Source organism: Embiotoca jacksoni, unplaced genomic scaffold, assembly GCF_022577435.1.
Source record: "Embiotoca jacksoni isolate LCO1_2020_lvr unplaced genomic scaffold, fEmbJac1.0.p SCAF_8, whole genome shotgun sequence".
Classification (NCBI taxonomy): domain Eukaryota; kingdom Metazoa; phylum Chordata; class Actinopteri; family Embiotocidae; genus Embiotoca; species Embiotoca jacksoni.
Genome location: NW_027185436.1, coordinates 6,477,501 through 6,500,729, shown reverse-complemented (window position 1 = coordinate 6,500,729; position 23,229 = coordinate 6,477,501). Strand labels below are relative to the sequence as shown.

General features: G+C 41.1%; 2 protein-coding genes across 4 annotated transcripts; both read left to right on the top strand.

Annotated features, from left to right (window-relative positions):
- Positions 1 to 276: 276 nt before the first annotated feature.
- On the top strand, positions 277 to 8,134 carry plpp5 (phospholipid phosphatase 5). Of its 2 annotated transcripts, none has more exons than XM_069138429.1 (8): positions 277 to 437; positions 1,413 to 1,532; positions 1,652 to 1,760; positions 2,179 to 2,269; positions 2,390 to 2,453; positions 2,555 to 2,679; positions 2,988 to 3,158; positions 4,050 to 8,134. In XM_069138429.1, exons 2-8 carry the CDS (start codon positions 1,462 to 1,464, stop codon positions 4,217 to 4,219), a joined length of 801 nt encoding a protein of 266 aa, XP_068994530.1. In that variant the 5' UTR covers positions 277 to 437; positions 1,413 to 1,461; the 3' UTR covers positions 4,220 to 8,134. The 2 variants fall into 2 exon arrangements, with proteins under 2 accessions (XP_068994530.1, XP_068994529.1); XM_069138428.1 differs by having other exon boundaries at positions 1,410 to 1,532.
- Positions 8,135 to 9,058: 924 nt separating this feature from the next.
- Positions 9,059 to 17,612, top strand: cdc45 (CDC45 cell division cycle 45 homolog (S. cerevisiae)). Of its 2 annotated transcripts, XM_069178221.1 has the most exons (19): positions 9,059 to 9,219; positions 9,372 to 9,431; positions 10,052 to 10,144; positions 10,238 to 10,375; positions 10,676 to 10,825; positions 10,929 to 10,987; positions 11,070 to 11,118; positions 12,051 to 12,112; positions 12,202 to 12,252; positions 12,375 to 12,494; positions 12,585 to 12,716; positions 12,826 to 12,924; positions 13,002 to 13,163; positions 13,319 to 13,457; positions 13,619 to 13,702; positions 13,790 to 13,908; positions 14,971 to 15,047; positions 15,488 to 15,575; positions 16,102 to 17,612. In XM_069178221.1, the coding sequence occupies exons 1-18, from the start codon at positions 9,169 to 9,171 to the stop codon at positions 15,550 to 15,552; spliced, it is 1,710 nt and encodes a 569-aa protein (XP_069034322.1). In that variant the 5' UTR covers positions 9,059 to 9,168; the 3' UTR covers positions 15,553 to 15,575; positions 16,102 to 17,612. The 2 variants fall into 2 exon arrangements, with proteins under 2 accessions (XP_069034322.1, XP_069034321.1); XM_069178220.1 differs by lacking the exon at positions 16,102 to 17,612 and having other exon boundaries at positions 15,488 to 16,038.
- Positions 17,613 to 23,229: the final 5,617 nt, after the last annotated feature.

Genomic DNA, 23,229 nt, shown 5'->3' with positions numbered 1-23,229 from the left:
GTGGCTTCTTGCATCCACATGTCAAGTCAGATAAATTATCTACAAGACCATTTCCGGTTTATAAATCACCGCAGGTTTAACCGGGTTTTTTTTTTTTTAACAATTTCAACACGGAAATAACAACAGAAGATACCACACACTAAACAATATGCGTGATACCGTGCACACAGGAGACGTTTCACGCCATGAAATACCGTTTCCACCAAGTCGGCGCAGACCTTTATTTTGAAACTCACACCGGATGTGGATGTTGTTTCCGCTCGCTTCAAGCAGCGCTCATCTCCTCCTCATCCCTGTTTCCTCCCAAGTCCTCAAATGCACGATTTCCCCTGTCGGCAAAAAAACAGAGGATGCCAAGGCCTGGTTCACGTTAACGGAATATGTTAATATGACGACAAGGAGATAAAAAAAACAAAAAACAACCAGGCCTGTTTGAGGTTAGTGACGGACTTGTTGTTCCTTGTCTGACAACGCGGAAATAGGCCAGATGTCTTGCTTGACAGATGTTGCTAGCTGGGTTAGCATAGTGTGCTAACATCTGGTTCTTGCAGAGCGCAGGCTTGTGATGCTGTCTTATTGTCCTGAGTGCTGACAGGCGGTGTTTCTAACTAAGGGATCATTTAAAAAAATTTAAAAAAAAAAAACCGGCTTAATGTTTTATCCGGTTAAATAGCAGCTCCTGGATATGTGCATCACCTGGAGGTGGAGGGCACAGGTGCAGCATGTTGGCCTTCATTTTACATTTTATATTTTTAGACGGGGCAGGAGCCGCAGGGTGAATACTGACACGTGTTTAACATTATCTTTGCCAGAGTCAAAAGTCGTGGAGATATATTGTGTAAAGAAAAAAAAAAAAACAATCCTTGTTTGCTTGGTGTTTTCCTCTCTTCCTGTTTGAGGTACATTAAGGGACAGAGGTCTTTGACTGCTGCTGAGGTGGGACTGTAAAGGTCAAAAAAGGTCAAAGGAGAAATTTCCTGTGACACTGGATTTTATTCTTGACCGTGTTCAAATGAAGCGATGCACTCGTATGTTTCTTTTAGACCACGAGGATGTTTCCCCTTCTTTACCCTGACACTACATTTTCAAAGTCAGGGTAATATTACGTACCGTTTAGTTTCGCGTGTACTTTCTCACACAGTCCTGAAAAGAAGTGCTTCAGGAAAAAAAAAATGACTGAAAACACCCGTGAGGGTGTGAAGGGCTTTTGAACTGCTGTAACGTCTTCCTTATTGTCCCACACATACACAAACACGGACACGTCTGCAGTGAGGTTTGATCGACTGATGTGGGAGAGTGGCTTACTTCTCATAAAAATGAATCATTTGTGCAAAGTAATGGACGTGAACACGTGTAACTGAAGTGATTATAACATAATATTCTCTCCTCGATTTCCTATTTCCTAAAAGAAGATGGAGTGATGACGTTTGCTGTTGACTGAAGTCCATTTCGAGAAAAATCATGAAGCGGAGGCTGCTGCGTGGCTTCCTGTCGGAAATCTCCATCCGATTGGCGCTGCTGCTCGTGTTCCTGTAAGTTACGCGTTTCCTGCGAAGCATACCTGTCGATGCACGGTATCTAAAAGTCAAACATTATTTTTCTTTGTGGAAAAACTCAAACATCAACGTAACATTGTTTGTGCTACTCTCAGTGTGACGGAGCAGATTGCTCCTTTCTACCGTGAGATCCAGGCGGAGGAGATGTGGCTGTATAAATTCCATCGTGTGGCGAGAGACCACGTGCCCACCTCGCTCATGTTTGTAAGTGTCTCTGCTTGCTTCTGAGATAAACTGGAGTAGAATAAGTCCGGTTGCACGACGGTCGCTTGACATCAGGGAATCGACCACAGTGGATTTTCTCACAACCCGGCTCAAGGCTGGACAACAAATGGGAGAATCACACACAAATCCAAAGAGAAAAGAGTGTTTACTAAAGTAAACTAAGTGACTCGGACTCCTCTGTTCCTGGTTGAGTTGCATTGTGGGTAATGTAGGTGCCATGACAAGCAAGAAGAATGCATGGGATAGTGATGATGGCATCTCTGCATCACTTTTGATGTCTTTTTAATCCAATCTATCGTTGTTCTAGGATGTGATACTAAATTGGGGAACTGCTCTTATAAAATTGGCTTTTATGGACTAGTTGTTATTCTCTCCTCTTTTTTTTTGTTGGTATCAGAGTGTGGCGGTTTTCACCCCGCTGATTGTAATCCTGGCTTTCACCTTCCTGAATAAGGCGGAGCGTGGAGATCTGAAAGAAGCCTCTCTGGGTAAGAAACAGCACGTGCAGACGGGTTTTTCATCAACAATTTTAAAAAAAATAGGTCAACTAGCTTTTTGGGTTGACTTGTCTTTTTCACGGTTCAGTTGTGTTTCCTCCTGTCATCCAGCTGTGACTCTGACTCTGGTGCTGAACGGAGTTTTCACCAACGTCATCAAACTTGTTGTTGGCAGGTGAGCGGAGTCCATCACATAGCAGATCAAATGTTTAGTCAGTGTTAGAGAGCCTAACTTGGTCCTCTATGTCTCCTCTGTCTGTTCGTCTCTTCTCTCAGGCCGCGACCAGACTTCTTCTACCGCTGTTTCCCAGACGGTCAGATGAACCTGGAGCTGCGCTGCAGCGGTGACCCAGATGTCGTCATAGAGGGCAGAAAGAGCTTTCCCAGCGGACACTCTTCCTGTAAGAGGCTTTCATGCTCAATTATGCTTGTGTAGCTGGTACATTTTACATCAGCAGGCAACAAGAAAAGCAAAACAAATGCACATAGTGAGGCAGGAGGGCCTACATCTTGAAATAGAGGTACTAAGTGTGTTTTTGCCTTCAGGCTCCTTTTGTAGTTGTACGAGCAAGAGACCATCCTGTGTAACTCTAAAAAGCCTCTCTTGAGCTCTGATCCACTGCTCCTCTTCTCTTTGTTCTTTTCCCTGACTTCTCTGTTTATAAAACGTCCTCTGATTAACCTTCCCATCCTTTCTCCTCGGTCCCAGTTGCCTTCGCAGGATTGGGTTTCACGGCGCTGTACCTGGCAGGGAAGCTGCGCTGCTTCAATGCAGTAGGCCAAGGCAGAGCGTGGCGGCTGTGTGCCTTCCTCACCCCTTTACTCATCGCGACTGTGATCGCCCTCTCCAGAACCTGCGACTACAAGCACCACTGGCAAGGTCAGAGTCAAAGCACTGCTCGGCAACAGAATCGGGGCGTGCTCGATGTACGGAAACAGGAACTGGATTCAGTCTGACCACCGCACCATGTAAAAAAAAAAAGAATCCATTAGCTTACTTAGTTGACAAATTGTAGGGAATGTTGTAGAGCAGAGGTCTCCAGCCTGTAGCTTGCGAGCTGCCAGCAGCTCGCCACCCGTTTCCAGGCAGCGCGCCGCAGTTTCAAACAACTTGCAGTATTTCCCATATATAGACTTACTTGGGCGGGCGGCACAGCATTTTATATTTACTAATTTTATAACCTGTCCGAGAGAACGACATAAAATTAAAAGAAAGAGAAGACTGCAACGCGTAACATATGCATGTGAACTACAGGGAATGTGAAGTGATGTGATGCGCTGATATGCGGACAGACAGAAAAAGACATTGTTTTGTTTTCTATGAAAGCTGAGAGTAGTGTGAGCTTCATCGATTGGAAAAAGTAAAAGAAGGGCATACAGAAAACAACATGCACATGCTGTTGACTTGAAGCTATGATGTGATTTGTGTTACAAAATGTCTGTGAAGAGTATCACTTTGTTACTGTTCACATAAAAGCTTATTCAGCTGATTTGGGTGGAGCTCAACTATGTTAATTCATGTTATTAAACATGAGCTCTCGCACGCTTTCATTTTGTCAAAGTAGCTCTCGGAGGAAAAAAGGCTGGAGACCTCTGGTGTAGAGACAAATGGCAAATAAATTCAGGATAAAAATAATTATTTGCAGTTTAATGCACTCAGTTTTTTTTTTCCATCGTGTCCCGTCTTTGTTGCAAGCTCGAGAAAAAGGTACAACTCGGTGTGAACTTCGATTTAGTTCCTTGTGTGTATTCCCGCCTCTCCTTCATGTAGATGTGTTGGTGGGGTCTCTGCTGGGTCTCGCCTTCGCCTGGCTGTGCTACAGGCAGCACTACCCTCCACTTCAGGACGTGGACTGCCACAGACCTCTGCGTCACAGAGAGACTGTTCCCGCTGCACAGGAGCGCAAGCTGGCCAACTCCAACTACATCCTGCCCCTGTAGAACTGCTCTCACCGCATTATACTCTGTACTGGTGTCCTTCATTCAGGGGTACACAGTAATCCTTGTGGTTTTGTTTTCACATCTCTAGGGCTGGGCAGCACATCAATATTTATTGTTTATCGTCAATCATTGCAACTGTATTGTGGGACTTTTATTTTGTGTTTGTGACACATGATACACAGTTTGTTTTCTGAACTGACATTACAGCGTACTTACTGTCTTTACTTAACGTAATGACGCAAATGTCTCTTAAATGGCTTCTGTAACACTTGAGAGCTTCATTAGCACATTAACAGTGCAATGCAGTGGACATCCATCACACGTGTATTTCCAAATCTACAAAGCTGTCGTAACATACAGGATATGTCACTATTAGAGGGTGTCTTGGCACTGTTTTCCATGAGGCCCAGCTCTGCACACGCTGTGTATTGTGCCTATAGATCACATACTTCAACTACTCGCAGCAGCTGAGCAGGTTAACGACACAACCACTGCACTAATCGTCCACTGCCTGTCAGTCTCTGGCTCGGCTGTTGTGAAACAGTTTCTCATGTAGGGTCACTATTTTGTGATTGTTTTGTAAACTTGCAACTTTTTAAACAAGCAGGGTTTCACAACAAGGAAAGATACCTGTACTCTCTGTTTGATGTCTGTGCATCGATGTTCGTATCGACCTTAAGGAACAATATACAATGTACTTGGGGTGCGGAAGATCAAAGCTCAAAGGCTCACTTCAGGGTTTCCCAAAGGTTCACAAATTACAACGTGATTGGTGCAGCGTGTGACTGATGTGCATAAAGACACTCGTGCAGTTTAGAGAGGGAGAGTGTCTCCCAGGTTATTTTCTGTGACTACAATATACGGACGTCCCCTAAACGTCTCGCATGCGGGCTACAGTAGACGCTACTTAGAAGCATCTAGTCCTCACTCAGTCACTGCAGCGCACACAGTTCAGACAGGTGTGTGGCCAAAACTGATTTAAAAACAGTGAAATAGTGCTTTCTAATGTAAGATTTAGTGAAGGTGAAGCTCATTCATTTTGCTCTACCTGCGCTGGTTTTAATCTATCTGTAAGAACCGCCCTGGTAGAGATGCACTCGATAAGGTTTCAGAATTTTCTGCCACATCGGATGTTCTTAAGTTTTTGAAGCTGGCTCGTGTCGTGACGAGACAGAACGAACACCAGGAACAGACGACATCGGCTCTCTCTAGAGGGTCAACGGCCTTTCCTACTTATCCTGCCGGCTCGAGGATTAAAATAGCACAACACGACCTCTCGGAACTTTAGAGATGCATATTGATCACCTGTTACCATCTGACATGACTTCACATTTAACATCACACGGCGACACACGAGGCTGCTACATTGGCTGAGGAAGATGATGAGACCTTTGAGCTTTGATTCCCTTCAACATGTAATAATTGATTTGTCAGAGGAAAACTGGGGAAGTATGAGGAGTCCGTATGGATCATATGGACACAATTCTTTGTCCTGGTGCATATTATTGTGTCAAAATATTGTTTGGACGGTTTATTTTTTTGCTGCCTCTGTTGAAATCTTTCTGTCTTCCTCTGGTATAATTTAAACGTTTCCATTCACAAATTCTTTGACAGATAGCAGAAAAGAGTTGCTATGCCTCATCCTCAGTGTAACACCCTCATGTAGCAGGGCCACTCTTCACTTCTCAGTTTCTCCAGTGCCTGTTGTACTTTAAATGATTATCTCATCTCTGCTCCATCTGGACAGCACATCTGATCATATTGTCACAAGTAAGCATGACCGTAACAGAGCTACGAGAGAAATGTTTTCCTGCGTCGGTTGTCTGAGGCTTACTGTAGGTCTGGGTTGTGGGACTGCACACCGAGCCCTCCTCTGCCGACTCGTGCGGCCCCGTCTTCAGTTTGAATGTTCACCGCGGGTGGAGCGAGTAGCGTGCCGGGTTGGTTTCTGGAGTGACGGTGGAGCCAGATCTTTTTGATGAACCTGAGTGGGGTTGGTCTGTAACCTTTCCAGGTGTTGGTGCTATAGCCTCCCAGTGCTCCTGCTGGTCAGGTTTTCTGTCCTGTTAATAGTTGTACTGGCACGCAAACTTTAAGTGGTTTGTTGTTTTGGATTTCATCGACTTTAATTTAAGACGGTGAATGACGCAGTTTGTGGTTCATTTTGAGTTTGGCTTCTGTCTTCTGTTTTGTCCTTTTAATCGTGTTTTGAAGGTTAGTTTTACAGTGAAAATAGCTTCATATTTACACTTTACATTAACCATTTTTTCCAGGTTGAACCATGTTTCCGTTTGTGTGTGAAATCAGCCAAAGTTTTACAGGGTCAAAGCACTTTTGCTTGTCGCTGTGAGCCGAGCGTAGAGCAGCTGGATCACAGTGGCTTCAGACCAAACTTGGCAGAAAAAAAACCAACAGATAAATTTGTGCCTTTTGTTTACGACATTACTCTATTAATCTCCGTTATGAATGAAGTATATGCTGCATGTTACAGTGTATGCTCTCTCATGTTCTGATTCGTTACTTTTTTTTTTTTTTTATTGTTTCAGGTTTCATTGTATTCACTCGTGAAGATAATACACAAGGTTTAAATGTGGCATGCTGCCTTTCTTTACCTCAGAAAAAAAACAAAACGTAATTGCTTTTCATAAGTTTTATCGTTAACGGATTCAGACGTGAAGATGTCTGTGTGGGGAGAATTTTCAACAGAGTGACGGGGAGAAGAGGAGAAAAGCTTTCACTTTGAGACCTTTAACACAAATAATATCTGAACTTTCTCTGTCAGTCTTACAGGTGTTTTTTTTTTTTCAATGATGTACAGGTGTATTTAATTTTGAGGCATGTAGGAGTTTACTTGAATTTTGAATATTTGTTACCGGTACTTTAAATGTGAGGATCGTGAAATTGGGGATCATGGTTGTGGGGTTTCTGGGGGAGTTTTCAGACAGAAAAATCTAAGTTCATTAGACTCTGCTGCATTTTGATAAAATCCTGCATGTTTCACAGCTAAAGGGCAACATGTTTTCCTCAATACTTCCATTCATTCTTTTGATTAATGTGATTTTCAGATGTTTGTGGATCATATCTGGTCTTCTTCAGATCTACTGTCATGATGAGGAATTATACTAAAACCTGCCTGTTTTCTTTCTTTATGTCATGCTCATCAGAATTTGACTTGGCACGTACAACCATATAGCAGCTGCTCATGCAGACACATCCTGATAGTCAATGTTGTGATGCTTTTAATGAATTTTACTGTGACACTAAATTATGTTTTGAAAGAATCTTTCAATACACATGGTCCTTTGCATATTTTCTTTTGGCTCGGCTGTCCTGGTTATAGATACAAGTGATAATTAATAGTAAAATACAGCCACAAAATAAGTTTTAAACAAATATGAACATCACAATATGAAACTGTTTGGGCTGCAGCAATGAATGTTTGCAGAATAGCAGAATTTACAAATGCAGTTTCTGTTTTATAGCTGCAATCTGATTCTTTACATATTAGTAGCTATTTTAAAGGGAAGGCATTTCCTACTGCAAGTATAAATACCGTATGTATTTTAACTAGAGGGAATGTGACACTTCATATCAAAATGAGCGCTGGAGCAATCCTTTACAATTCTTCACTGGATTTCAACAATATTGAGGATTGTAATCCGATAAAATTGATGATTGATTAGATTGATTGAAAGGGACATCATAGTGTGTTTGTGGTCCAGAATTTAGGATTGCTTTTCCTCTTAAGAAATCATTTTGACTGTATTTTCTGTAAATGTGATTTTCCAAAGTAATGGATGACCAGGACAAAGAATGTTTGTCAGATATATGATTCATGTGACAAACTGACGTGCTCTGAAGACCCGTGCAAAATTTAATCTTTGATTTCAATAAAATTTCAACTTGTTTTATTAATAGTTTACCCAGTGTCATTAATGACAGATCAAAATTAAATACAGTATGTTTCTGTAGGTTTAACCATGTGAGCCAAAGTGCTGCACAGATAGATAATGTTAAAGTCCTAATCATGTAATGTAAATTAATGAATTAGTTATGTGACAAATTATTATTCTATATCTCAGTCAATAATAATGTGTCCTCTGGCCTTGATGTCCTGCTATGAGTAAGTCTGGAAGCAGCATGTGGGATTATTACACTCATAATGCAAATGGTTGTGTTCAGAATATTATTAATTTTATTACAGAATTATATTTATTGATGCATTAATGTGTACTCTGTAGCATTGCCACTGGTAAAAATGGGATTCTTGTAATTACTTTATATACTGTCAGGTAGCTTATCTTTGTAGCTTTTCTTTGTCTATCATAATACCTCAGTAAATTTAGCCTTATTAGCCTATTATTAATTTTAATCTAAAAGTCCAGTCTAAAATGCACTATTTACCTCTGAAATGTATTGGAGTAGAAGAAGAAAATAGCATCAAATGGAAAAATAGAGTACAAGTACTTCAAAATTGTACTTGAATATAATATATACATGTATACTCTCCACCACTGCCTCTGCATTTCTAGACTCTTTACTAGAGCCCTGACAGGTGTTCACTCCCCTGCTGAGTTCTCAACGGCTTTGTGGGGGACATTAATATAAAACTGTAATTTCTTTACCAAAGTTCACAGAATTTGTGCTCCGAGAAAAACTATTTTTGCAGGAAGTTGTGTAGTTTGCTGATTTGTGTTCTTTGTTTCTGCGCAGCTTTGTTTTCTGAACATGGTGGGCGTGTCCTTACGCGTTTGACGTACCCAATTGTCCTCCCACGTGATTGGCTGGAAGTGACGTATAGATTTGGCGCCACATTTCCAACAAGGAGTACAAGCGCCACAGTCTGCAGCAATAAAGCCCCGAGACTGACAGGAAACCAAAATAAGTTGCTGCTCATGCCGCTTTAACATTATATCGCATCGTAGACGTTTTTAATCGACACTCGGAAAATGTTCGTCACGGACGTAAGAAAGGACTTTTATGAAGTTGTTGCCAACCAGGTGGGTGTTTTTTGTGTTTTTTTTAGGCTCACTAAACATGAGGTTTGTTAGCTCGCTGACTTTAACCGAGGCGGGCTCACGTCGCTCAGCGGACGGGAAGCTTAACGTCAGATATCCTGAGATATTAAAAACTGACTTTACTTTGCTTTCAGAGAGTCGCTCTCCTGGTGTCAGCGGACGTGGACGCCCTCTGCGCCTGTAAGATACTGCAGGTAAGCTGCTGTGCTAACTGGTAGCCCGCTGTTCGCTCCTTCACTGCTCGGGCTCAGGTCGCCTGTTTTTGTTGGTTTATATTTAAATTCAATATTTTGTTCCTGTGTGTTTATAACCATCAGCTTAACGTGTTGTCTGATTTATTAACACTGCTGTAGTCTTATCTCCCTTATTTAAAGTAACTACATTAAGTCATGTGTTACTTTTGCAGCTCCTTTCTATAATGGTGGATTTTGGTTGTAATAACTAACATGTAGACTTTCAAATAAAGGTCATACTTAAAGGATCTGTTAATGCTTGTAAACATGAAAAAAAAAAGCATGTCCCAGCAGTATCTCTTTCACCTGAGGACAACAGATCATACTGGGATGTTGAGCAAGCTGCCACATTTAGATTTTCACAAACTGATGACGTTTTAATTATGAATATTAAACTGTACGGTTCGTTAGTTTGACTAAGCATGTGGTAAATGTATTAATGAATATCTACATGAATTACTTTCATATTTGTCTATAAAGTTTCTCTTGGACTCTCACTTCAGTGACTCAAGGTTCAGTGTTTTCAGTGGTTCGAAGATTAATTAAACAATAATTTCTTCATCTGTTTGTGGCTTTATTAGGCGCTCTTTCACTGTGACCAGATCCAGTACACACTTGTGCCAGTTACAGGCTGGCAGGATCTCGGCACTGCGTTCCTTGAACACAAAGAGCAGGTATAGTTGAAACAAACCTGATCTTACACCTGAATATATGACAGAAGGAGAAACTGAACGAAACACGTTATTGTGGTTTGTGTTGTGTTGCAGTTTCGATACTTTGTTCTTATCAACTGTGGAGCAAATGTTGACCTCCTTGAGATGCTGCAGCCAGATGATGACTCCATCTTCTTCATCTGTGACACTCACCGGCCTGTAGATGTGGTCAACGTCTACAATGACACCCAGGTGACGTATAATGGTCTCGGGGGTTTCCCTAGCTGTCTGAGGGGGCATCAGTCTGACTTACAATATTTATTTTTTCAATGCTCTGTCATAAAAATAATAGTCACTAAATATTGTTAAAACAAAGCTTGTATGTATTCATGCATCTGACCTTCATCATTGATTAATTGAAGTCTTCTGCACCTGACGTTTGCTGTGACGGATAACGTTTTTTTAAATCACATCAGTCGAAGCTTTGCAGCCTAAATTATTCCTCTCTTGAGGAAGTGAACATTACATTAACTCCTGTCATCTCCACCACAGATAAAGCTGCTGATCAAACAGGATGATGACCTGGGTGTCCCCTCGTATGATGATATCTTTCAAGATGAAGATGATGAGGGAGGAGATGACTCTGGAAATGAGAGCGTTGAAGGCTCGGAGCCGTCTGATAAACGGAGGAGATTTGATGAGGTAGGTGTTTCACAGAATTGGTCGACCCGACAGAAGTGAAGCAGGAGAGTTGTCGACCTGCCTGTGATGCTTGTATCACTGGGTTGTAATCGTGTCATCGCAGGGGGCAGTCGAGAGGAGAATTGAAAGACAGCGAGCGAGGAGGGAGTGGGAGGCACGAAGGTGAAGTGGTTTTAATAAGCTATTGGTATTTTGGTTTTTAAATAGACGTACAGTAAATTTTAACGTTTGACTCATTTCACAGGAGGGAAATCTTGTTTGACTACGAGCAGTATGAATACCATGGAACCTCTGTGAGTATGCTGCTTTCACTTTTTTTTTTTTTAAATTCTTTCCTGGTAGGCTCACATAGCCAAACCTGTCTCGACTGTGTTGTGCCAGCGCAGGAGAATAGTCTGGCTACAACGAGGCCTGTCACAGTTATTACATAATCACCTGATCACAAAAATGTCATTTTTCCATCAATACCTCCGCATCATTTTACACCATTCAAAGTTCTACTGGCAATTTTTTTAGGGATGTCATCTCGTTGCGCCCCCTTCTTCTGTTGTGGTTTAATGTCACATGAGTGTAGAGTTAGTGCCACTGAATGTTTATCTGGAGGCGCTTGACCTTCTTACGTCAAACAGAAGACATTTCCATGAAAATGTATTTACTTGAACGTCATGGATTTAGTTGCAAGCCCGTCACCTCAGCCTATAAGTGGCTCTTCTTTTTTATAAGGTGTATGTATATTATTAAACCAAAACAGAAAAAGACAATTAACTGGTTAATCACAGTTGGGTTTTTTTGTACAATGATCACCAACTTCAACATGATTGTGAAAGCCTAAGCTGAGACTATATCATTCAGGGGAAAAAGAACACTCTGGCTTGTTTGGACTTCGTTAAACCCATCACGTCTCGGGGGGAGCTAAGCCCAGAATACATTTGCAAAATAGTTTTGGGGGGAATTTGATTAAGTGGTGAGCCCAGCTCTGGCATTAAAACCATCCAAATGCCAAAACTTGCCATTTTCAGCATGTAGGTTGCGCCCGGGATGTTTCAAAATGGTAACAAACAGATGGGAGGAGAATGTCGACTAACATAGTCAGTGGCACCCCAGATGACCTCTCAGCTCCCTTTCCCTTTGCTTAGATTTGTTTGACTTTGGTTTCAGATGCTCTTTTACTGTTTGTAAATGAATCCCTGAATACAAATGTTTCTTGATGTGTTTCTTCTGTCAGGCTGCGATGATGTTTTTTGAGCTTGCGTGGGTTTTGACCAAAGACACCAAGGACATGCTCTGGTGAGCTTTCTGATTACATTTTATTTTTGAAACAATATAAACATTACTGGAATGCACAATGAACTGTACAGACTGTTTTCTCTTTGCAGGTGGGCTGTCATTGGGCTGACAGACCAGTGGGTTCATGATAAAATCACACAGTAAGAATGTCTTCAGTATTTCAAAACAATTAATAAAAACACATTGAACTGCTTCACAGAGGGACTGTGTTTGTATCAGGTTGTTGTTCTGAACTCTTCTTGTCTGTCTTGTTCCTTTTCAGTATGAAGTACGTAACCGACATCGCCACAATGCAGCGACATGTTTCCCGACACAACCACCGAAACGAGGACGAGGAGAACTCGCTCTCCATCGACTGTATGAGGATCTCTTTCGAATACGAGTATCCTTAATTCACCTGATGTTTGACATTATTGATCTTTATATCCTAGCTTGTTATAAAGGAAAAATTCTCCTTGACCTTCTGCTCCAGCCTGCGTCTAACGCTCTACCAGCACTGGTCTCTGTACGAGAGCATTTGTAATTCCTGTTACACTTCCTGCAGCTTCAAGCTTTGGACTTTAAATGGACAAAAGAAACTGCAGGAGTTCTTAGCTGACATGGGGTACGTGCCCTGAAACCTACCAGCAGTGGTGCTCTTTTATTGAGTGGAAGTTTTTTTTTTTTTACTAAATAATACTTTGTGTGTGTGTGTGTGTCTGTGGTTGTAACAGGTTACCTCTGAAACAAGTGCGACAGAAATTTAATTCCATGGACATGTCAATCAAAGAGAACTTGAGGGACGTCATCGAAGAGTCCTCTAATAAATACGGGTATGAACGAGACTTGAAGACACACTTGCTGTCACTAAGTTTCCTTTATATATATTTATTTTTCTCCTCTTCATCAGTATGAAGGACATCCGTGTGCAGACGTTCAGCGTTCACTTTGGCTTTAAGAACCGTTTCCTGGCCAGCGACATGGTGCACGCTACAACCGCCCTGCTGGAGAGCACTGAGAAAGATGAGGGCGACAGCGACAACTTCATCAAGGCTCTGGATTCCCTTTCCAGGTGTGTGGAGGAAAGTTTTAGTTGGTTCACAGCAAAAAAAAACATAATGTGCTCACATTTCTTTGAAAAATGTGGACGACCAGGACTGCTCTTGTTTTTTTTACAAGCTGTAAAATGTTTGTGAAATAATGTTTTCCATGTCTTTGTCTGTGCAGAAGTAACCTTGAGCGTCTACACTCAGGCATTGACCTGGCTAAGAAGAAGTTGATGGCCATCCAGCAGACTGTAGCCAGCTGCATCTGTACAAACCTCATCCTGTCGCAGGGACCCTTCCTCTACTGCTACCTCATGGAGGTACGAGTGTTTGGATGCCTAATACGTGTGTGTGTGTGTGTGTGTGTGTGTGTGTGTGTGTGTGTGTGTGTGTGTGTGTGTGTGTGTGTGTGTGTGTGTGTGTGTGTGTGTGTGTGTTAGCAGTGAATCCCACTCTCCTCCTCCCGCTCTTTCATCTGTAGGGAACACCTGATGTGAAGCTCTTCTCGAAGCCCATGGCCTTGACTCTGCTCTGCAAGTACCTCCTGAAGTCTTTTGTCCACTCGGTGAGCTCCTGAATACGATCAGAGATGATTCGGTGTGTGAAGGAACAGTTTTCCAGTCCTCCACTTACGCTGTCTTGGTTTCTTTAGACACGGAATAAACGCTGCAAACTGCTTCCCCTCATCATGGCTGCTCCTAAGGATGTGGAGAAGGGAACTGTCCTTGTTGTGGGGATCCCACCGGAGTCTGACACGTCTGACAAGAAGAAGTAAGATCTCAGTGAGCCGTAGCTCTTGGGGGAAAAAAAATAAAAAATAAGCAGCTTAAATCACTTTCTTTTCTTCTTTTTTTCCTATTTAATATTTAACTTTAGAAAATTAACATTTGTACCATATAGTTAAATATTCCAAGTCTGATATAGTTGTTTTTTTTGGAAGGAATGCGAAGTCTGTTTCTGTTTTACACCCACAATGTGTCAACACTGCCGAACCACACAACATTTTAATAATCATTTCTTCATCATTACAAATATGTACATGATAATACAACATCAGACTAGTAAAACATGCCGCTTCCAGTTTCCCGGAATGCAACTTGACATATTCAAGTTGGCTTTTTTTTTTTTTTTGTTCCAACATGTCCTAAACCCAGAGATGTTCATTTAAATGTTCAGCAGATTTGAAGGATTTCTTTCTGAAATCAAATTCTGACAGAACTGAGATTCTTCTTATTGGCCCAGAAAGCTTGCACACACAGTTCAAGCTGTATCTCTGCACCATCACTGCAAAACAAAATATATTTTTGACTCTGACCTTATATCAGCAAGCTTGTGCAGTCCTGCGTTTCACCATCTAAATATATTTCGAAGATTAGACCTGTTTTATGTCTTAAAGATGCAGAGGTTGTTTTGCACACTCCTTATCTCATCTCGACTGGATCGCTGCAGAAATCTCTCAGCAGACTTCAAACTAAAATGTCACTTTTGGCAAGACTACACCAGCGACTCATTTGTTTTAGGACTGAATTTAAAATGTTGTTTATTTTTAAAGCTTTTCATGGCCCAGGCTCCAGACTAGTTACTCACCCGCTATCAGCCCTCTTTATTATCTTAAGAAACAGAAAGGTTTCAAAGTTTTGCATTAGTTAAGCTGGAACCTCTATGCATTTACTATTTTTGCCCAGAAAGCTATATAAATAATTCATATAAATTAATATCCTGTAAATTGTCTGTTTGAGGTCTAATTTCTTCAAAAACCTTCCCTCTCTGTTGTAAAGAACAGTTATTGCCTTGTTCACTCAACTCTTTTCTTTCTTTTCTCTGTCCTCCAAGTTTCTTTGGCCGAGCCTTTGAGAAAGCTGCTGAGAGCACCAGCTCCAGAACTCTTCACGACCATTTTGACACCTCAAGTAAGTAACCGAGTCATTTTCTGTTCTTGTGCGCACACTTATAAAACCTGAGTATTTATTTTTACAGAGGTGTCAGTCTCTTCTGTAGACACTAGGTGACAGCATTTCCTTTTTGTAACCTGCAGTTACACATTTAATTCATTTAGTTGAGTTAGCTGAGCGCCAGGCGTCATGAAACAAGTGGGACGCTCATAACCAGTATTTGCATTTCAACACAGGAGTCATGTGTCATGTGTAAAATACTATTTTTAGTATTTTCCACTCATTCCCACTTCCAATATTTATTTCCAAATTTCGTTTGCACGTGAGGATACAAAACATTTGCTTGTTCACTTTTCAAATTATGTGCAGAAAGTCGCCTCACTTAAAAAACTATGCTGGATAATGGATGTGTTCAGTTTCTTCTGGCTCTTATTTCTTAACTGTTTTTCTGTCTGCAGTAATCGAGCTGAAGACGGATGACAGAAGCAAGTTTCTGGACGCCCTCATCACTCTCCTGTCATGAGACTCGAGGGACTCGGAGGGAATGTGAGTGACGAGATTGATTCCACGTTCTTGGTTTGAACAGTTGGACCTGCTGCTGTTCAACTCTTCATGTTTGATGTGACTGAAATTAACCAGTCTCCTCACACATGTAAAGTGTCACCAGAACTTCATCCATGTTTTTGTTTTTAAAGGTTTTAATGGTTTTGTGTGTATATTGTACAGTCTTTTTTTGTAAATGTGTGGAAGTATTGTTTTTGTTTTTAAATTCCCGTGTTTTTTTTTCCCGTCTGTGTGAGTAGTTCACATCACTTTACATTTTAAACATGATTAATAAATCCTTTTAAATTACTTAAATGCTTTGAACATCCCAGGTTACGTCCTTGGTTCTGTACAGATTCCATTAAATTCTTAATCTTTGATCTTATCAAGTGATATTAATCTTTTTATGCACCTGCACATTTCATGCTTTTTATTTATTTGGTTGTCATTGTCACCAAATGGGAATTCCCACTTTCCACAGAATTAACCTATTGTACCACACTTAATTTTTCTGTTGACCTATGTCTAGATCCGCCATTTACAAGGCAGGAGAGGCCCGAATCATTTCGTGAAAAGGAAACTGAACTTCTCATAAAACAAAGACCTGGCAGAGCGTTGGCTGCTGGCAGTCCCAGCCGACGGGGGCAGAGAAAGTGATCCAAACTGATTACAGTCTTTTCATCTTGTGTTTTGTTTTGCTGACGCTCAACTTGTGTTTCCACAGAAAGTAAAACTGCTCTCATTATTGTGTGACTGCCAGTAAAGGACCTGAGCTTTAATGAACTTAACATCTTCCCCTGAGCGCAGCTCGCTCATGTAGGGTAAAAGTGAGCGCTCTGACCTTGGCCCACATTGGAGAATGTAGGCCAGACCTCCTGGTGGTGTTTTTCTGCCGGTCCGATCCAGGGGAGAGTGATGGGGAAGGAGAGGCTGCTCTCTGCGGGGTGATTGAGATCCTTATCGCTCCGAGATCAGGATGAGATTGTGACCTTCGGGGTGAAGGGTGTTTGGGTGGTTTCACAGGAAAGAGCCTGAAACATACCACGGTCTGCATCGTGCTGCAACAGCGGACGTTAATGCAAACAGTCTTATTGTCAGGAGGGCGCGCACGTCATCGTAGCTTAACTGTGAGGAATGCTGTACGTCTCACCGCTTCCTATATGACGCTTTACATCCATGAGGACATTGTTTACCATCACAGTAGAGGGATGTTATCCAGAATTAATAATGCACCAAACTGTTGCTGAGGAAGCAAAGCAGTTTATTTTTAGACATATCATTAATTCAGAATAATGTACCTTCAGCAGCCTCTCTGTTTTTCATTGTTATTTTATGTTGCCTTCTTTTTTTTCTTTTTTTTTCCTGTGCAAGTCTGTGGAAGTTTGAACATGTTTAACCTGGCTGAGAAGATCTCACTACAAGATCCATTTAACTCCAAACTACAGGGTCCCACCGTGTGTGCCAGCTACAGTTTGTTTATATGTTGAAAAAACTAGCTCATGAACCAATGAGCTTACCAATGTGTGCATTGTAAAAAAAAAAAAAAAAGAGAAGGATTTTAACTTGTATTTGAAGTCTAAAGAACCTCTGCTTCTGTGCTTTTATTTTGATTGACAGTTTCTCATGACACGGCACAAGTACAGTTGCCATTTGCTGCCAGTGTAACAGCCAAAAATAGTGTTGTCACACTTGGCTCTCATTCAGGCATTTGTAAACGGGGTCTAGGATTAGATTAGTCTGCCTTTTTTGTTTAAAATTCAAGGTCATTTTCTTTCATTGGTTTCGTTTTGTATTTTTAGCCCTATCTCCACCTTCACTGGACTTTTTTTCATGTTTTTTTTTTTAGTGCGTGGCGGCATTGTGTACCACTGCACTCCTCCGTCATGATATGATAGTTTTTCAAGACGTGTAAAATAATCTTCTCTTTGTTGATGTTATGTTGTTGTTTTCCTTCTTATGTGATGTTCACCTGGTCAGCGAGCACAGACAGATGTACCTCCGTCCAGTCTCTTGAAGCTCCAGCGGTGCATCCACCTGTTGAGCCTGTCATTTGGCCCCCCCCCCCCCCCCCCCCCCTCTGCCATCAATCACTCTGCTCTCCATCCCCCCTCTTGCACCTCTGGTGAAGTGGGGCCACTGCCCTTTACGCAGCTCTGCATCTGAGGAATGTGGCATGCAACAGACCTGACGCGCACACACACGCACACACACACACGCGCACCAGATCACACTGAGGGAAACATCTCCCCAAAGGCTCGATCATGCAGCCAGTGTGTGGATGTGCAGAACAGCTTTTTCCGAACAGTCTAAACAGTCGTGTTGCCTCAACAGGGGTGAGCTGCCCAGCGGGGCGTTGGGAGATGTTGGTGGAGTAATGATGTGGCTGATGAGGGAGGGTAATACAGTTTCTGACTAGTACTTCATGGACTATGTGGAAAATTCCTACCTGTAATACATTTATATTTAAGTTTTTGAATGTTTTGATTTTAGTTGACTGACCAATAACTTTTTATTCACAGCATCCGTTGCCCAGTAAATCTACTTGATCACAAGTTAAATCTGGTAGCATAGCCTGACGGATACTGGATGTCTGAGGCAGGTAACGATATTCATTATTTGATAGTAAATAAAATCTAAACACCTAACATTTACAAACATTGAAAAAAATCCCTCCCATTAGTTTTTTAGCTGTACAGCTACTTTGACATTTCTGTGCTCAAATATATTGATCTCTGACAGCCTTTACACCAATGCTGAAAAAAATATCAGCCAGCTAATTGTTCTCGTCCATTTATATATTGATCTATTTCTAGTGTTCCTGGTCCTGACAGGATGAATCCTGCTGACTTTGGTGATCCAGACTTTTCATTTTGTGCCAGAAGCTCAATAGTTCTATTTGTCCAACAATAAAAATCTGTACTTGCGTCGTATCTAAACTAAATATTTCATTTCTCTATATTTACATACTGACTCATCACAGTAAGAGGAACACTTATCTTTAGGTTTCTGGAAAAGGTATCCTACTGATGTGATGGAACAAAGTAAAAATACTTTGTTACAAAATGTCTGTTACAGTACTTAAGTCTATTTGAGGGTGTTTTTTTTTTTTTTTCTTTCAACTTTCACTTTTACATTTGCTAAATTAAATGCATGCTTGTACTCCAGCACACTTCCTCTAAGCATCTCGGTTCCTTTGTTACTACAACATAAATTTGGAAGAAATTTGATAACCCGACGATGCAGACTGCATGTAAGCAGGTGTTTCCATCCCTCTTTCCTCTGTCGCTAACTAGTCCAGATTCCAGATAAGATTAAAACTTCACTGGAAAGACAAAGAACTACAGCTGACTGTTTCTGCGTGTCATGCTGTGAGTGGATGATCACACTCACATACACATACTCACATATATCTACAACCACAGTAAATCAACAGTCGCACAAACGTCTCGCGCAAACTCGAAACCAAATTTTTTTTCAAAGACAATAGAAACATCGACACCTCAAACTTTTATTTTCAGCGTTGCTTCTGCTGCCTTCATTTCAGCCTGTCAGCCCACAGATGCCCTTAATGATCCCTAAGCCCTGCGACCTTTGACCCCTGGCGCCCTCTCACTGTGGGGTTATTCCCGGAGTCGGCCTCTTCACTTCCATTGTTTTAAAAGTGCTTTCAAGCTAAAGATATTAGTATTGCCTGGAAACAATTTGCATGAGTTTGATATTGATTGATGTTACTGAAGTGCATAACTTGACTCACTGTGAGTCCACTGAGCTGTGTTGTTTAGTTTATTTCAATTTATGATAACTATATACATGATTAATTTCATTTATATTGAACTAGTCCTCAATTTGTGCACCTGTGTGGCTCATTGCATTGTCACATGGACACATGTACAGTCTCGTCTATTGTATATGCTTCCGTACGCTGACCCACCTTCTATAAATAAGATGTTTACAAATTATGACCAAAAGATAATTCTCAATAATGCATAAACAATAATTAAAGTTGAGGGGCTTCTTTTTGATGACACAATAAGGTATAATTAGAAAATATTTGGGACATGTTCTCATTAACTTTCTTGAAGAGAATCAGCTGAGACGTTGGAGACCGTGACGGTGGTACCGAAGCCAGAGCCAGCAGGTGGTTAACTGACCACAAAGACTGGAATCGGAGAGAACCAGCTAGTCTGTGCAATAAGAGAGAGGGAAACACCTCTAAAGCTCATGTAACATGATGTGACCGCTCCTGACGGGCAATTATCTGGCACCTAACTATCTGTCTAAATATTTGGCAGCACTTTTCGTACAGATGCTGCAGATTTTTCTCCCTGACAGGGACAAGCTGTTTACCCCTGTTTATGCTAAGCTAAGCTAACAGTTGGCTGTAGCCTCCTTGCACAATAAGTAATATCAATCTTCTCGTCTTAACTTTGTCCATAAAGTCAATAAGCAGTTTGTGGCTGCAGTGTATTTAGTCAATATCCATTATTACAGGCTTATTCTGGACATTTACACCTGCAGACTTGATGTTGTAGTATTAAGTTGACAATCCAGCTCACTCCAGATGTCTCTTAATTTTTTTTATACAGTATTTTACTTTTTGATCACAGAGAAAATGTATATATCCTGTGCATGTACCATCTCCAGGCTGATGTGTTTGTGAGCTGTGATAAACCAGTGGGCTCCTGTTAACTCTGAACCCTGGACTATTTTTCAGGCTAATTTCACTACCTTCACTTTTAAACTCATATCTTGGTCGTATTAGGGGCTAACCACTCATGCGATATCTTGGGGTTTTTTTTTCAGAACAGTCTGGGATATCTAAATCTTCCATCATTTGATCTGATAATACTTGCAGTTTTGTTTCTATTTGCCTATGTATCAAGGGGAATAAAATTGTCTTTTGAAATTGCTATGTTTTCACATGTAACTCACCACAGGCTGCTGGCATATTTTCATAATTGTGTAGAGGAGAATGTCTGAGTCTGGCAATAACTGAACCATGGTTGTAGAACACTATGACTTAACAATTTGAAAAAAACATGTACTTAATGCCTGATGGAAATATCACTGTTTTAATCTGTTGAACAGAAGTTTATTTTTCTGTCATGCTAATTTAGAAATAGGCTTCATACAATCACAGAATCAGATGGAAGAAAAGTAGGTCCCAACACTAGATTTTCACAGAGGAACCCTTGTAAAGAAGATCAAGATCCTGTAATAACACCTTCAGGTCTTGATCATGTCAGTTGATATTGTCCTGCAGTGCTGCTGTGTCAAAGTGTAGTCTTATAAACCAACACTGGTGTGCCTCAGACGAAGAGACAACATTTAGGATAAGGTATGTGTGTGTAAATATGTTTTCCGCGGCTTGTTTTTTGAGCCACGATGCGGAAAACTCCCAACTGGCGTGACGCTCCCATTATATTTGTGTTTTTACTCTGGGATGGCGGGGAGGAAGAGTGAAGGAGGGCAGGCTCAAACACAGCGGCCTCAGTCTGCAGTCGGCTGTGATGAGAGTGTCTTTTCTGTCGTTCTCTGTGGTGGGTGGCTCAGTCATGCAGCACTCCCTTTAATAGATAACAAGCAGAACAACTTTCATTCTTGAAAATACACTGCGGTCCCCTGCACAAAGACAGAGAGATGAGAGCTCAGGAAGGGAGAGTAAAAACACTAACATGGCTTTGACTTGTTCTTCCTCTGGATTAATTATTTTCACGTATCAAGCGCAGATATTTTTTTTCTTTGCATCCAACAGTGCTGAGAAGAGATTTCCTGCATGAAGCAATTAGTTTGGAAACAATAGTACACATGTAAATCCTGATCCTGTTTGTGTGTGCGCTTTAGACAGCCTGGATGTTTCCTTAACCACTGATTGCCACATCCTACGTTCATGTGGGAGTCCAGATTACTGGAGCCAAAAGCGGCTCCACCTGCGTGGTAGCCCTTTAAAATAAAAATGATGAACAAAACGCTGGTGTTTTTGCAGCCTTGCTGTAAAAGAGGTCTTTTTTTCACGCTTGAAGAAAGACTGACATCACATGCAGTTTGCTAACCATGCCAAATCAGAAATGTCTCCTGATCCCACCCAGACATTCCTCATGTTGCCAGGACTCCTCTTCATCTCAGCAGAGGCCTGTCACTCACCGCGCTGTCTGGGTTGACTTGTGCAGGGGGGATGTATGTGTGTGTGTGTGTGTGGGAGGGGGGGGGGGGGGGTCCATGCCAGCTCAAGTCAATACATGTTTTGATATGTCCAAGTATTTCAAGTTGTCGGCCCATAATGATATATGGAAACATGATCTCACTCTGACAGGCATGACAGGAATTAAGACTCCTGGTTTCAACCTCTCCTCTTCTCATATTTTTGAGATAGCACATTTCCTGTGCTCTCCATTTATCACCCTCGTATGAAAACACTTCATCTCTTGCTGTAAAATGTTGTCAGCTTGTCTGAAATTATACATGACTAGTAAAATATTGTCTCGTTCTGGGGGAAGTGAGGTTGGCTATTTGGCAGCAATTTTTTTTAATATTTATCAAGATCATGTTGGATTATTGCTAAATTTACAACAGCTGGTTTCTTTGGGCCAAAGCAGGAATATGTTGTGACATACCATCACCTTTTTGGCTGATATGAGAACTTGTTGCTTGCTTACTCATCCAGGAGTTAGAGCAACATTATTGTTCATATCTTTATACATTTCCCAACAGATATTATTTATCATTATTATTGGAAGTTCTCGCCCACCAGAACTTATTTCTTCATTCTCTGGAGTTATACTTCCTGATGATGTTCACCTTTTTAGTTTATGTTTGACATTTGCAAACATACGCCTGTTTACAATGAGAAGCTAGTCAAAACCTGATGAAGGTCAGAGGATCAGAATGTCCTTGATAAAGTGTGCAGGATTTTAGTTTTTCTACGTACACATTTTGTCATGTTTAGCTGCACAGAATAACTGTGAAATGACTGGCCCAACATCACTGGGATTTAAAGGTTAAATTTCCCCTAGAAGTACCTTGTAGATATAATATTCTACCAACCTGTTTAACAACAGCACACATATGATTGTTTCACCACCCTATCAGAGCTTTAGCACTTTTATATTGGTTGAAACATTCCCATCCAAGATGCTGTGTTTTATTAAAGTTGCAACAGTGCAAACAAAGGGATAAACATCAATGGACGATTTAATCATCTCAGATTTGCAGATGATATAGTATTAGAATCAGATAATTTACAAGAAATAGAAACAATGCTCCAAGACCTTGATACTGCAAGATGCTAAAAAGACCAAAGTCATGGCAGACACTGTAACGAACCCCAAGACAATGATTGTAAATGGTATACAACTAGAACAGGTGGAAGAATACATCTACTTGGGACAAAGATTCACCTGAACTGAGAAAAACCAGGAGAATGAAATAAGAAGGCGGATAAAAGCAGAATGGCAAGCATTTGGGACACAGTGCAATCATGAAGAGAAACCTCCCAATATGTCTAAAGAGGAAAATATTCAACCAGTGCATCATACCGGTCATGGCATATGCTTCAGAAACATGGACACTGACAACTAAAATGGAAAAGAAACTCGCCTCAGCTCAACACAATATGGAACGCAACATACTAAATATCACATACAAAGATAGAAAAACA